The 16,590-nt window shown below is 38.5% G+C and overlaps 1 protein-coding gene across 4 annotated transcripts in view; it reads right to left on the bottom strand.

Moving 5' to 3' along the window:
- LOC144695942 (microtubule-actin cross-linking factor 1-like) overlaps nucleotides 1-16,590 on the bottom strand; it is a 554,471-nt gene that overhangs the window by 223,965 nt on the left and 313,916 nt on the right. For all 4 annotated transcript variants that reach the window (XM_078567039.1, XM_078567041.1, XM_078567037.1 and 1 more), the window contains 3 exons: nucleotides 13,214-13,302; nucleotides 11,724-11,859; nucleotides 2,888-8,017 (listed from right to left, as the gene is read on the bottom strand). In XM_078567039.1, coding sequence (XP_078423165.1) covers nucleotides 2,888-8,017; nucleotides 11,724-11,859; nucleotides 13,214-13,302 — 5,355 coding nt within the window. The remainder of the gene's footprint in view (nucleotides 1-2,887; nucleotides 8,018-11,723; nucleotides 11,860-13,213; nucleotides 13,303-16,590) is intronic.

Below are 16,590 nucleotides of genomic sequence, written 5' to 3'. Positions count from 1 at the left end.
ATTTGCTGAAGAGCATGGGAAGCGAAAGTTTTCTGTAAATACTCAAAACAAATTGAGAGATTTATCTTTGGAAACTGAGTCAGAAAATCATCTAAACAACAGCTTATGCTTATATAACACCTTTAACGTAATAAAACATCCCAGGCGCTTCACAAGAAATAAAGTATGACACTGGGCCACATGACCAAAACCTTGTCAAAGAGGCAGGTTTTGAGGAGCAAGCAAGGTAAAGAGACAGAGAGGTGAAGAAAGGGTATTCCAGAGCTTAGGGACTAAGGCATGGCCATCAATGTTGCAATTAAAATCAGGCTGGATAAGGGTCTAGAATTAGAGGAGCACAGATATCTCGGAGGTAGTGGGCTGGAGGAGATTACAGAGATAGAGGGGAGAGGCCATGGAGGGGTTTGAAAACACGGATGAGAATTCCAGTGCTTAACCATGAGCCAATGCAGATCAGCAAGTACAGGGGGGACAAAAGAATGGGGCTTGGTGCAAGTTAAGACACAGGCAGCAGAGTTTTGGATGATGTAAAGTTTATGGAGAATGTGGGAGTAGGAGGGTGTGGGAATGTGGGAGACCAGCCAAGAAGTGCATTAGAATAGTGAAGACTAGAGGTAGCGAATTAATGAAAACAAATAAACAATACTGTTTGTGGTATTTTCAACCTCCATATACAAATTATGTAAAGTTGCTAGATATCTGGATTGGAAACGACAGTTTGGTTATAAGATTGAAATACTATGGGAATGCCAAAATTCTTCTCATCTTAGCTGATCAGATTCAAGTCAATAATTCTTGATAAAAGATTGCTTAATGTTTCCATCCTGCTGCGAGGGTAAAGAATAACCCTTGATACATTGACCCAGGGTAGCATATTACAATGAGTCCAGTTATTACCAAAATACATGCCCTACTTCCCAAGGTCCATAGGAAGTGTGCAGAAATTTCCCTTACCAGGAAAATGAGAGACTGTCGAGAAACTTCTCAATTCTTCCCACTATTGCAAAAAACTGCTGGTACTCTCTTATTCTGAAAGCACCTGACCTGGAGCCCTCCCTCCAGTAAAATCCCTCATATGGATGGCAGGATATTCATCTGTGGATGGATGTTGAATAAAAGCAGCAAAAGAATTCCTGCATGCAGTTGAAGTTCTGGTTTCACCCCTACTGCTGTTCCCTCCTTTTTTGTTGATGAACTGATTTTACATTTAGTATAACAAGCAGTCAGGAAGCAGATAACGGTAGTAGCAAGGCAAAGAATTGTGGAGGAAAGGGAGGAAAAGGCATGAATTCAGAATGATGGTTATGTAGAATAAGTAGTAAAATGAATCTGCGCCTACTGCAAACCCTAAAAACCATTTATAATTCAGTTTACACTTAGCCACTGGGGGATCAGTTCAGAAGCGGATCTTATTAATCACAGAATCTCACAGTTCAAAAAGAGACTATTCTGCCCATCACCAGCTCTTCAAAATCCATTGTTAAAATTTGAAATTGGTGTTTGAGCTTTCCTAAAGCCTCCTCTTGAATTGCATCTCCATGTTTATTTATTTATATTTATTAATTCTTCGTTTCTCTCTCACGCTGCAACTATTTCACTTTCCAATCACACAATCTCAATCAAAGTGCTTTTAGGTTATACTTAGGTTGCACTTAATGCTAAATGATGCAAATTCAACAGGGTAACCTTTTCCTAATTTTCAACATGGGGCAGTAGCTAGAGTAACAAATTGGCCTGATACTGACTTTAGGAGGTGAGTATAACTTTTACTTGGCCGATTTTACTCAGACACTTATGTATTTTGTCCACAGAATTCCACATAAATCTGAAGCCTTATGTACCACATGAGAAAGACAATTCGTACTTCAATGCAAACAGAAATATAAATTATAGCAGTAAATGACTCTTCATCTGAATCCAAATATAAAGTGCTAACACGGATGAGGTTAAATGTTTTGCTGTATTTGAATTTCAAACAGCCTAAACTGTGGATCATACAAACTGGTTTCTAGGGGTGACAGTGGGCTAACAGCCATTTCACTTGCAATTCTGCATATCACCCAATAAAAAGCCACATTCATTTTGATTATTTATGCTAAATAGAAAAATGCAAATGAGAAAGTAAACAAAGCAGTTAAAAGTTCAGCTTTTTTATATTACTCAATAAATGACGGAATTCTGATCATTTACTAGAAAAACAGTATTTTCAAACACAAATCATGACAGTAATGCCTTCAATTTCATCTAGCTGATTAATCCCCCAAAGATTTTTGTTTTAAAATATAACCTATTGAGGCCAAGAATAATTTTTAGTTATATTCACACAGTATATATAGATCTTGCCTCAGAAGTCTGTTAATTTTTATTGCAATAACTTCAAACTGAAAAATTATTCGTATTAATCCATTAATATTGTAATCAGAGCTCTAAACAGTTACACTATCTCATTTTGCTAATATTTACATTTGAAACAAAGATATATGGGCCAGTGCAGCTCATCAGCAAGCTGGAAAGCCAGCAAGTAAATTCTACAGAGTAGCAGCATGTGATCTCATGGACTTGGTTCGCCAATTAAGTTGGAATTACCAATCTGACCATACTTCATTTAGCAGAATACTAATCAGAAGTCAGCTGCTACCCTCTCGCTAAGTTTGAGAGGGGGCTGGAGGGGGGGGAGGGGGGGAGAGGAGGAGACGACAACCACAGGAGGAAGTCATTCAATACCATTACTCCACATCTGCTTAGGCTGAAAGGAAGCAGCATTCAGGGAAGCCTGAAGGTTAGACAATCCTTTCAGCTGGGATGAAGGAACCATGCAGTGTGAAAAGGCAGGTAATACAAAAATTTGACTAATTTAAAAAGCTATCTTACAATATGCTTTACTCACCTGCTTTTCTTCCATTTCTTCTGATCTGTCCTCAATGTTTCTGGTAGCTTTGTTGATAGCTCCTCCTTGCTCATTCAAGTTCATAGATGTTGGTTCTTCAATTTGTTTCTGCAGGGAATCTTGGTTGATCATCAGCTGGGTACTTTCAACATTGTCCACTGGAATGCTCTTATTAGTTGCTTCAGAATTAGATGCAACTTCCTGGTCCAAAACGTTATTCAGTTTTTCTACTGGTTCAGTCTTTTCCGGTTCTTTTGCGCCAGTTATTGATCCTTCCCCTTCACTTATCTTTGTGACGAATGTTTCTTTTGATTCTGGACTTCGTTGCTTATATTCTGAAAGCATCGCCAAGTTTTCACTGACACTGTCATCAGTTAGGAATGTGCTTTCTGTGGGCGCAACAGCCACTTCTCCTTTTCTACCATTGGAAAGTTTATCTTCATCAGGTATTTTACCTGCCAATTTTCCACTTTGCTCTATACTTTTCAGTTCCTCCACTTTTGCATTTGATTCTTCATTGTGCTCAACATTTGCTGCCATTCCAACAAACAACTTCTTCACTTCAGTTAAACTTTCATGAACCTGCTTTTCAATGGTCTCCTTGGTTTTTCTTAAAAGTGTTTCTCTATCTTTCTGATTTATAGATACTCTCCCTCTTGACATTTCATCTTCTGTTCTTTGTTTTACCAATTCCTCAATTTCCTTCTGCCCATAATTAGGAAGATCATTTATACTTTGCTCCCTTTCTTCTGATTTGGGTTCCTTACTTTCATGATCCACCAAATAGACTTCTTGGTCACTCTTACCTTCGACATTCTTAAAAATTATTCTTTGCATTCCATTTCCAGAATTATAATCCTTTCCTTCCACAAATTTCTGACAATCATTCATTTCCAAACAAATAATGCCCAGCTCTTTCTCCATAATGTTTGAGTATTCCTCTGAACTATTAGAAATCTCCATTTCTTCCTCAGCATCTCTATATTTTATCTCCGTGCTTGGATACACCAATGCTTTCTGAGAAGGGGCTGACCGACAATGGGAACCTGTATTATCAACAGGAGTCAGAAATAATAAATCTTTTATAACTGCCATTTTATTTGACAGTAATTCAGGCGACATAGGCACTCGGGCGTCAGGGAACAAAAGTCCTTCATCTTTATAACTGACTGTTCTAATTTCAGCACTCAACTGGTCTTCATCATCTGTTCTTGGAGGTAACATGTGGGTCACTTCATTTGAAGATAGTTCTTGGAAAGATGTTTTCTCCATAATGGGCTTAACTATTTCTACTATGTCCACTGCACTGCTCTGGTCAGGATCAGTATATTCACCAATAAAATCTAAATTGGATTTGATTTCGTCAGCCACCTTTTGACTTATCAGACCACATTTAGCTGCTTGTGCAAGTGGAACTTTGTCTCCAGTTAGTGCATCAAGTATTCCTCCACTCAAAAGCTGATTGGTAACAATAATCTTAAGCATATTGTCATCTAATAGCTCACATTCTGCAGCTTTTGCTAGAGTCATTCTGTTACCAGTGGTGCTATCCACAATCCCACCACTATCAGCTTGGGCTTGTAGCAATCGCAAAGCTGGCACTGGATCCACTTTCATTGTTTTTACTGATTCAGCAGCAGACAAGGTCTTGCCAGTCAGTTCATCTACAAGTCCCGTAAAATATCTGACCTCCAAATATCTCTGGCCAGATTCCATGTCTATTTTTCCTTTCTTTATTAACTCTGAGTAAGGTATTACCATACACTGTTCAGGATCCACAATTCCTTCATTCAACTCAGGGGAAATCATTGTCTTTTCCATTATAGATTTTTCCAACCTTCCTTGCTTTGCAGCTTGAGTTAATGACAGATTTTTTAAAGTTACAGGTTCTTTGAACCTTCCACTTAAAGCCTGGAGCTCTTCCACTTCTAAAGCAAAGGCTGAATTCACAAGGCCTAATGACGCTGCTTCAGATAAAGTGATTGGCTGCATTGTCTTTGGATGGAGATATGCATGCTGACAAGCTTTCTCTACTTCAATCAATTCACTAGCTATATCTTCATCAACCAGGCCGCATTTAATCGCATCTGTTACAGAAAGTCTCATTCCTGAGACATGATGATTAATTCCCCCCAAAACCACCTGCTTTTTCATAACGTTAAGAATGGTTTCTTTATCAAGGATTCCACGCTTTCTTGCTTCAACAATAGTCACATGTTCTTTTGTTTGTAGATCCACTATGCCATTCATTTCCATCTGTAAAGAAATCTTTTTCAGCTTTGTGTTTTCATCAGATTCTTTCCCTTTGGTAGCCTTCTCGAGCTTGGTCAAATTATCCAAATGTGCATTATCCACTAAGCCCATTTTTGATGCTAAAGTCACTGATAATTGTTTGCCTCGCTTTAAGTCAATGATTCCACCAGAAACCACCTGTCCCTCCAGGATTCTTGCTGCAGTCTCTTGATCCAGAAGACCAACTTCAGCTGCATCTTTAACTGAGTGTACAGAAGAGCTATCTGGATCAATTACACCACAGATAACTTTCTCAGAATTGAAGATCTTCTGAATCAGCTGTTCATCCACAAGTCCTTCATCTACTGCCTCAGCCACTGTTAGTGTCTCACAAGTCTGTGGATCAAAGAAACCACTAAAGATGCACAGTTTTTCCATTAATTTGAGAGCAGTGTGGCTTTGTAGCACTCCTTTGGCTACTGCTTCATTCAGTGCTAGTTTTTGTCCTGTCTGATCATCAATGATGCCACCACTTTGAAGCTGGCCAATTAGAAAATTTAAAGCAGATTCCTCATCAAAATATTCTTTGGTTGGACCTGAATTTAATGCAGGTTTTGAGTACTGGGCAGCATCAACAAGATAATTTTGCTCAGAAGTTTTCCCTCTATTAGGTGGCTTTTCAATCCTACCTTTTATTGTCCCATTCAAGTTGTCTTGTTCAATTCCATCTTCACATAATATTGGTTCAATCCTGCTAACATTTACCAAAGAAGCATTTTCATCATTCATTTTAGCTCTACTTTTTAGTATTAAATCATTACGAGATTCTTGGAGTGACTCCTGAGCTGTCGGTGTTGTAACATCTATTACTGAACTGGTTAACGGGCCAACTGTTTGCAAGTCTATGGCTCCTTTGTCAATGTCAACCTGATTCCAAGAACGTGATAGAATTTTTATGTCAGTTACTGCAGAAAGTGAAGGTTCAGTATCTTTGCTAGATGTAGTTGCTTTGTTCTGTAGTTCTGTAGATTTGTCAGCAACAGTTGTTTCATTACTGATAACACTGGTGACAGGCTTAGATTTACCCAGCGATTGTTTCAGTTTTTCTTTTTCATCAGTATCACATTTTATGGTTTTCTTTTTTCTTTTAGGTGTTTGTTGCGTTTTAGTTGGGAGAACATCCTTGCTACGCATTTCTGTTTTATTATCTACTTCTTGAAAGACTGGGGATTCCTTTTTCTTTTTGACTGTTATTTTCTTGCTGATTACAGTTTCCTTAATCCGTGTACATGACTTTGTCTCATGTTTTCCATGAACAGCTTCAACTTTCTTCTCATTACTTGCTTTTAATCTGTGCTCTAACTTTGCATTATCTGGATGGTTTATTTCAACAGAGTCAGTCGATTCATTAATTTCCATTGTAATGTATTCTTTTCCATTGCATTCATCTAACGGATCTTTACCTTTCACGACTACAGCTACATTTATGAATTCTTTCACAATGTTATTCAATTTGCCATCAACCAAAAGTAACCTGTTGCCATTGTGCACATTCATGTAACTTTGAACCATTAGATGTGACAACAGCCTTTCCTCGGCTATTTGATTATCAGAGGGTTCAGTCCTATTATCTGGATCCAGGGATTTCAGGTTGGAATTTGCCAAGCTTTCACAAGCTGACCTCCAATTCAATGTGTTCATGCTTGGAGTACTTGGTTCTTTCATATTTGGTATTGCATCAGGTATATGAACAGATTTTAACACCTCAGCAGCTTTGGAGTCTAAAATTCCATGTGCAATAGCTTTTTCCCAGGAGAGCACCTCAGCCATTTCTGGGACATAAAGTTCTGATATTTTGGCTCTCTTCTTCAGGATTTTGTGTGCTAGTTCTGTGGAGACAAGCCCTTGTTGCAATGCATTGGCAACAGGAAAGACTTCACCTGATTCTGGCCACAGCAGTCCCTGAAAGGACAACTGGGACTGCAGTACAACCAGTGCACTTCTTGTGGTCATCAAATCCCGTTGCACAGCTTCATCCAGAGTTAGTCGCTGACCTGAGACAGGGTCAATAACACCACCCATCTGGATCTGACGAATTAATATGGAACAGGCTATGTCATGATCAATTAAATTATGTCTTACTGCTTCATCCACTGTTAATCGGTGCCCTGTTCTGGGATCTACAATGCCTCCTGCAAAGAGCTGGGCCTCCAAAAGTCTGACCATCACCTGTTGATCTATCAGGCCTTCCTGGATAGCACGGAATATGCTAACTTTCCTACCTGATTTCAGACACACCATTCCACCAGCAAGCTGCTTTATTGGAAATAACGTCAATCCAGTTTCTTTATCTATAATGCACCGTTGCATCAGTTCTGAAAGACTGAGCTTTTCTCCTGTGTTTGGATCAATCAGACCTTTTTGCATTCTTTGTCTAGTCTTCAGCTTAGAGTGAAGGGTAGCGCTGATCAGGCCCTGTTGGAATGTCTTCTCCAAATCCATAACTTCATCTGTTGATAAGTCACGAAGACCACCATTGTTAAGCTGTGTCTCTAAAATCTTCAACCCCACATCCTCTTCAATTTTCTTCTCTTCAACAGCAGCAGCAACAGGCAAGAGCTTCTTATTTTTAAAGCTCATGCTTTTCATCAGCTGTATGGCAGTCTCCAGTTCTTTCAAAGATTTAGCTATTCGGTCATCTATTGCACCCCTTTCTAAAGCTTTTTCCACTGTCAGGCTTTCACTTGTATCAGGGGTTATGAGGCCAGAATTAATTACTTGAATTTGCAGCAGAGTGAGCCCTGTGTCCTGGTCTATAAAGCCCTTCTGCATGGCATGGAAAATTGAAAACATTTCTACTGTTCCCAGGTCAATCACACCTGCAATTGTTTCATTCTCCTGGAAAATGTAAAGCACATGTTAGGTCACTGAACTTCCAGCAACTAATAAATAAGCAAATATGCTTGTAATTATAAAGTAGTTGTGTGTTTAGAAGTCATTAATTTAGGTTCATATTGATTAAACCATTCTTAACAAAACATCTAAAAAAATACAGAAGGTGAAAGGCAACATATACAGGCTGTTTGTAGCTACAAAATCTAAAGGAAACTATGGCTGTTGGAATTGCTCTTTAGCTGGTTTACGACTTCTGATCATTTGAATCTAGCATGCTCCAGCTGAGATGAGTGTGATCAGTTTTCAGTGTTGCTCTCATCCCCTTTTCATATAAGTACCAATTTTACACTGACAAGTGTGAATTTGGCATCAAGTCCCCCTCCTGTAAGCAATAAATCCACATTATAATCATCCATCACATCTCCAGTTGGACCACTGATACGGACGAGCTCTGTGTCAGCTCCATTATAGGGTTCAGAGCTGGCTCATGCCAGAAATGAATATGTATCAAGACATCATGATGTGACACTGTGTAATGTCCTTTCTAAACTGATGCAACTCTAAGTCCTGGTGCTGGTAGCTAGCTTAAATGAAGCTGGGAACACAATTGTGTACAAGCAGGTACAAAACAGGAAAGATAGGGCTGCAATCTTAGTTATAGGAAACTTGATCCCTTATTAGGTAAAATTGCAAGGGTGTAGCATGGAACAAAAATCTGGAACAAATGCACTTTAGAGTTCTTGATAATTTGAGTAATGATTATATTAATGAAAATAATAATGCAATCTTAATGGGAGCTATGACTTACGATGTAAACAGGGTATGAGAATTACATTATGAACCAACATACCATACAAACTGCAAAATTATGATTTTCCATTTGCAATTGACGCTGGACACTTCTGAACTATGGAATAGCACTTTATGCACTTGTAAATGTCGGTGTACACATCTAAAACTGTAAAGGAATCTAATAATCAGATTTTATAAATGGATATTAGAAAATAGATAAGTATATAACTTATCTATATTCCCTCTAAACTTGTGGTGTCGTGGGATGGAAAGCATCGCACAAAAAGCAAGCAACACAGCAAACATAACAGATACTGTTTTGACCCAAAATACTTAATAGAATTTCAGCACTCTTGTAATTTGTCAACTTTTGCCTGAATCACTGTCTAAGGACTTTAGTCATCAGGATTTTAGGATTTGCAAGCCAGGAACTAGTTACATAAAATGTACTACTCCTTACAGAACTGCTTATTTAATGCAGTGTATCCCTTTTAGAATGAAATCCAGATCATAACATTAAAATATATCAGGATTTTATAACATATTTCAGGACATCTGTTACTCAAGACAGCTGAAAGCTGCAATTCTAAGCAATGTTTATATTGAACTCTTAGATTCAGGTCATTGCATGGAGAGAAATCAAATTGGTTAAGACCCCAGGCACTGTTTATCATTGATATGAGAGATGGATTTAATTTTGTTCTGCAGATTCACTATTGGATTGATACACATTTTAATTTCTATGTTAATCCATTCAGACATATAAGTGAACAGGAAAGAATACATGCTTTTTTTAAACATGTACCTGAATTTAGTACAATGGGTTTCCTATATTAAAGTTGATGGCAAAAGACCAAATCTGGCACTATATTTATAAATATCCTCAAGTTTCTTCACCCTTTCATTTTATATTCTCATATCATATATCAATTCCTGATCAGGAGGGTACTTAGCCAGCCTGCTCCTTGCTCCAAGCTGATTTCCCCATCTTGCTCAAGAAGCAGCATAGGAGCTTCTCTCTTGAATTCTAGACACAAAGCTGTTGTCTGCAATAGTGGAAAGGAAGTTTATACCTCATTTAGGCATAGGCTTGCTGGCAATTACATTTGTTTGTGTGGGGACAGGCGTTGGAGAAGCATTATAAAATAATCGTGTTCAGTTTAAGATAATACATACAGAAATAGCTAGATTTGACAGTGCAATACCTGCACAATTTAAGTAAACTGTTTGAGTTTTATTTGGAGCATTTCTTCTTAATTATTTGCTATTATCTAATATTTTAAACCAGAAATACATAATCACAATGAACAAATACATAAATACGTGACAAAGGTATGAAATAACAAATTTAGAACAGGAGAAGACAAAAACATTTACTTACCAGTAGGCTTGTCAGCAGCAAAACAGAGCTAATGCGAGTATTTCAGCAGTGTCACACACAGTGTAAGCTTGTTGTTAGGTCCAGCATGCGGCTTTTATGGGGGTTTTTGTATCAAATTTTAATCCATCTTCTATTTCAGAAGGGTTAGTTTTGAGTTGTAAGCAAGGATGCTGGTTAATTTAACATGATTATTCACAGGAAATTCATAGTGACACATCATGCTCAACTTGTCATGGAAATTCAGACTTGACAATGATCGCACTATGCTGCTTACAGCAAGCAAAGATTATACCATACTTCAAACATGGTTCCTTTCTACAGTGAAGCAAGACAGATTTATGTACCCAACCTCCTCCTTTGCTGAATGATGTAGAGAAGGTAGGTTCTAATGTTGGCTATATATCACAAGAAATCTTTACAAATGCTGAAATATTAATAGATTTGTGCCATATTATATGGATTTCACACAATTACAGTTTATAGTATCAGGTTCTATTTCACAGTGCATCACTGTATGCAAGGCAACATAAGGATATATATATCATAGAAACAGACAATAGGAGAAACTTTGGAAAAGCAATAGTGAATGAGCAATATTCATGATTATACCATTCTCATTTATATATGTATATATATATATGCACACACACACAATCATGCACTGATGAAGTGATAAACAATGAATATGGGGTCTGAATAAATTCAGTTTTTGTTTCTCAATGTACAATCATCTCCTTGGTTAGAAGTGGCCTTTCATCAGGATTCATCAAATATGCTCAGCACTCCATCATTACTTTGGGATTAAGGCACTAAACCGAGGCCCCATCTGCCATTATAAAAGATTCCGTGCCACTATTTGAAGAAGAGCAGGGAAAGTTTTGCCTAGTGTGTTGGCCAATATTTATTCCTCAACCTATTTTTTCATTGCTATTGTGGGACCTTGCTGTGCACAAATGGGCTGCCACATTTACCTACAACAGTGACTACACTTAAAATGTAATTCACTGGCCATAAAGTAGTTTAGGAGGTCTTGAGATTGTGAAAGGCTTTAGGTAAATGGAAATTTTTTTTCTTTTTAATTTAAGCCATACAATATTATTTGTTTGCTGAATGGCAAATGCATCAAATTATAAAATGGGAATTCTTTAAATGCTTAATAGGAATAGCCTGACAGATAATTAGCATAGGTACTCACTACAAATTAAGCACATATAGGATACACACTTTGGAAAGAAACACAATTAAAGCGAAGCCTACACAATTTACTACGAGTAGCACATTGCAAACTAGAGTTGGAGATAATTGCTGAGAAACGCAAAATTGTTTTTATGTGATGAGTAGTCTGATGTACATGTGAGTAATGAAGTTCACTCCGTGCTATTACAGGTAAAACATACCATGCAGTGTAATTTTTTTTGTTCATTTATACATTCACAAATACACTGATCCACGAGGTCACATTATCTGATGTCTAAGGCAGTAAAAAGGTACTTGAAATATTAATTCAAATACAATATTTTGATGCCCAAAGTGTACCTTGCGTTGCACTTCCTGAGTGAGTTTATTCTGTAGTTGTTGGAGCTGTTCTGCAGACTGTTCACACAGTTGACCATATGTTTCTTTTAGTGTGTTCAACTGCAATGTAACCTGTTGCTGTTCTTCCGGAGACATCCTGTAAAGATGATTTAGTATTTAACAATTCAGATTGCCTGTCTGGGGGATGGGGAGGTGCGTGGGAAGGAGGGCAAGAGAAATGAGGAAGGAAATCGGACACCCAAACGTTTACATCGGATTCTTCCAAAATTTGAATTTAGATCGGACTCCATTTGGTCAGATGGCTTACTAGCATTTACACTGAGCCAGTTTACAGACTTTCCGCTTCTTTTAACATGCATATTGTGGTCAGTGCTTTCCACTTGTGCATTCATGTGTCTGCAATTTTTCTCCATTCATTTTAATAGATAGGAAATTCATGGTCTGCCAAGTAATTAAATGAAAAACCGTGCCCACATGCAGCTGGCCTTGGAAAATACAAGTTCCAGTCTAATTGAGAGTTTGACTACAAGCTGTACTGACAGGGAAATAAATGTTAAGGTAAGTGGTCAGTTTTTACGTTATACCCCACAAATGGCAGGCATGTAAATAAAACTTGAAATTTCCTTTCAAACTGCTACTGGTCCTGGAGGCGTTTTTCTTCGTAGCTTACTTGCAAGTCATTTCAACATATGAAAAGACCTTTTTGCACAATGGAAACTCAGGAGAATGGGATGGATTGCCAGATAAATTAGATGTTTTTATACAATGCAGGGAAAGAATCTTTTATGCTCTAGAAATATATTTTTCTACTGACATGATTTCAGTTCTCTTAATGGGATGAGGGTCCTTTAATTCAGCAGCATTGGAACATAAACGGAGGATTGTTTTACTTTACACCATAGACTTGGCATCTTGGAATTCTTCCAAAATAATTGATTTAGATATTGAATACAAATATATTATTTAAATAAATAATCCTATAATTCATAAATACTTGTATGCATTAGTACCACGAAAAGTAAAATCTAATAGAAAGTAGTCTGAGCCAAACTACATTTACACAGTAATGGAAAGCTGGTGTTATGCAATGTTGCAGTAGATGACCCCACATATAGTCTGCTATACATAGTATATGACTTATTGTTGGAAATCTGGCAATTATGCGTTATTCACATTGCTAATTAACTGTTTGCACAAAGTGGTAAATGGGGTTACTTTGCCTAGCTGTTAATGTGAAAAACATATGATCTTTTCTGGTCAGATTGATCAAAGGAATACAATAGCACTTCCTTCACAAGAAATTACTTTGTGTATTTGCACAAACCATGATCTCAGCAGGAATTCCAACTTGTGCAAACCAATTTTCCACACCCATACATGATTAAGTGGGGAAACAGATCTTTTCCTTTCCCAGCTATTCGATTTTAGTGATGTGTTGTCATGTAGCAACTGAAGTTCCATCATAAATAGGAAGTATTACACCAACTAACCTGTTCCCATGTTTTGCAAGAAAAATCTGTGTTGTTTTGATCACTTCCGCTATTTGATCTTTCTTGGCATTGAGTTCTTCAGTCATTGCCTATATCAAGAATACACATTTTGAGACCTTGCTTTTGTGCTTTATGAACTCTTTCCACTTGGAGCATTATTGTCCAATAGAAGTTGTTGACTAGTCACAGATATGGCTACAGCGAAAGTTTTAGCAACATTCACTAATTTTATTTTACAAAACTTTGCATATGCTCAAACAATGTAGATAAATGCACTTCATATGTATACAGTTGCTTGACATCTACCATTATTCAGTAACACACACAGACTCTGCTTTTATCTTACATTCTACTAACCAAGTTGCAAAAAAAGTTAAAGGGTACATGCACATGTGGTGTGAATGAAGACTGACATCATGTGTGGCTAGTTGATAATGTATCTGACAACATTGGCTTCAAGTAGATAATTATAACCAGCATATAATGTCATTTACAGCTTCTAGTCATTAGAAAATCTATTTTCTCATTAAGAAAAATATCATTTTAAAATTCACATTAGAAAATGCAGATTTGCAAATGTGCAGAATTAGTTTAGAAACAGTGTATATTAAATCCTGGGAGCAAAAACAAGGAGTAATTATAAATGAAGACAGAAGATACTGTAAATACTCAGCAGGTTTTACAGCATCTACGAAGAGAGTAAACAAAGTTGGCATTACAAATCTACAAAAGCTTGTTATGGACAAAGAAATAAACAAGTTGCAAAAAAATGTTTTGGATTGGGGGAGAGCGGATTTTAGTAAAATAAGGCAGGATCTGGCCAAGGTAGACTGGGAACAGCTACCTGTGGGGAAATCTACAGAAGAACAGTGGGGGGCATTCAAAAAGGAAATGGGGAAGGTACAGGCTCAACATGTTCCCTCTAGGGTGATAGGAAGGAGTAACAAGCCCAGAGAACCATGAATGACTAGAGATATTCAGGATACGATGAGAAGGAAAAGAGAGGCTTTTAGCAGGTACAAGGGGAGCAAATCAGCGGAGGCGTTAGTGGAGTACAGAAAGTGCAGGGTGGAGCTTAAGAAAGCAATTCGGAGAGCAAAGAAGGGATATGAGAAAGCTCTGGGTGGTAAAAGTAGGGAAAATCCCAAGATATTCTATAAGTATATCAATGGGAAGAGGATAACCAGGGAAAGAGTAGGGCCCATTAGGGACCAAGGGGGAAATCTATGGGTGGAGTCAGAGGACATCAGTAGAGTGTTCAACAAGTACTTCACATCCGTCTTCACCCAAGAAAATGACGATGAAGGTATGGAACTCAGGGGGAGAGACTGCGAGGTTCTTGAGCAAATTGATATAGGGAGTGACAAGGCTTAAAAGTGGACAAATCTCCAGGTCCAGATGATGTGTCCCACAGACTGCTGAGAGAGGCAAGGGAGGAGATCGCAGGGGCTCTGACCCAAATTTTTAATTCTTCTCTGGCCACAGGGGAGGTGCCAGAGGACTGGAGAACAGCTAATGTGGTTCTGCTATTTAAGAAGGGCTGTAGAGATAAGCCAGGGAACTACAGACCAGTGAGTCTCACATCAGTGGTAGGGAAACTATTGGAGAAAATTCTGAAGGAGAGAATCTATCTCCACTTGTAGGGGCAAGGTTTGATCAGGGATAGTCAGCATGGCTTTGTCAGAGGTTGAGTGTCTTGGGCTACTGCAAGATATAGACAGGATGGTCAAATGGGCAGATAAGTGGCAGATGGAATTTAACCCTGAAAAGTGTGAGGTGATACACTTTGGAAGGAGTAATTTGACAAGGAAGTATTCAATGAACGGCATGACTGGCGTGTGTGAACATTGACCTCTGAAGGTGGAGGGGCATGTTAGTGTGGTGGTGGAAAAGGCATATGGGACACTTGCCTTTATCAATCGAAGCATAGATTACAAAAGTAGGGAGGTCATGTTGGAGTTGTATAGAACCTTGGTGAGGCCACAGTTGGAGTACTGTGTGCAGTTCTGGTCGTCACATTATAGGAAGGATGTGATTGCACTGGAGGGGGTGCAGAGGAGATTCACCAGGATGTTGCCTGGGATGAAACATTTAAGTTATTAAGAGAGGTTGGATAGACTTGGCTTGTTTTCGTTGGAGCAGAGAAGACTGAGGGGCGACCTGATTGAGGTGTACAAGATTATGAGGGTGGATAGGGAGCAGCTGTTCCCCTTAGTTGAAGGGTCAGTCATGAGGGGACACAAGTTCAAGGTGAGAAGCAGGAGGTTTGGGGGGGGGGGGGGGGGGGGTGAGGAAAAGTTTTTTTACCCAGAGGGTGGTGACAGTCTGGAATGCACTGCCTGGGAGGGTGGTGGAGGCAGGTTGCCTCACACCCTTTAAAAAGTACCTGGATGAGCCCTTGGCATGTCATAACATTCAAGGCTATGGGCCAAATGCTGGTAAATGGGTAGGTAGGTCAGGTGTTTCTTATGTGTCGGTGCAGACTCGAAGGGCCGAAGGGCCTCTTCTGCACTGAGAGATTCTGTGATACATTCTGATGAAAGGTCACAGGCCTGAAATGTTAACTTTGTTTCTCTCTCCATTGATGCTGCCTGGCCTGCTGAGTATTTCCAGCATCTGTGGTGCTTCACTCTTGTATCAGTGAGTAATTCTCTAACCTTGAGTAGGCATGCATAAGAACTAAGTTAAACAAGTAGACTGAAACAACAATACTTTGATCACAGAAAACCTGCTTCAAACTACAGCATTGGAATGGATTGTCCAGTGGCACAATTGCATGAAGTTTGAGTGTGTCAGTTAAATTCCCTTAAAGCTAACTCCTAAGTTTAGCAACTCCTAAGTTAGATGGCTCATATATGTGGAAGTGAGTGGCAAATCTCAGGCGGCTCTTTTGCACCTCTTAATATAATGGCACTGCAGCTTAGTTCATTTAGCAGTACTCTTATTTCAGAGTCAGGTGGTCATGGATACAAGCCCCACTTCAGGGTCTGAGAACATGACCCTAATCTGTGCCTGCTTAATTTCCGTAGCACATTTGAAAAAATGTCCTCCTCCCCATCCTGGTCAATGTTTCTTCTTCAACCACACACCAAAATATTTTAATTGGTCAATCCTCTATATCATTGCTTGTGAGCTCTTGTTGTGCATGAATTTGGTGTCATGTCTGCTTAAATAACAATAACAATTACATTTTGAACGTAATTTAATGAATGTGAAGTGCCTGGAGAATGTAACTTTCTTCTATTTAATGGCTATTGCAACAGCAGCAATGACAGAATAAGAACTCTGTTTAGCTCCTTAGTTGGAGTGCAGTAAAAGGCAAACTTAAAAATCAGTAGGATTGTTTTCAACATATGTACAAAAAGTTGCTTTTGAGG

Source organism: Cetorhinus maximus, chromosome 21 (assembly GCF_964194155.1).
Source record: "Cetorhinus maximus chromosome 21, sCetMax3.hap1.1, whole genome shotgun sequence".
Lineage (NCBI taxonomy): Eukaryota > Metazoa > Chordata > Chondrichthyes > Lamniformes > Cetorhinidae > Cetorhinus > Cetorhinus maximus.
Note: the sequence above shows the minus strand (reverse complement) of the source record. Positions and strands in the feature narration are given on the sequence as shown.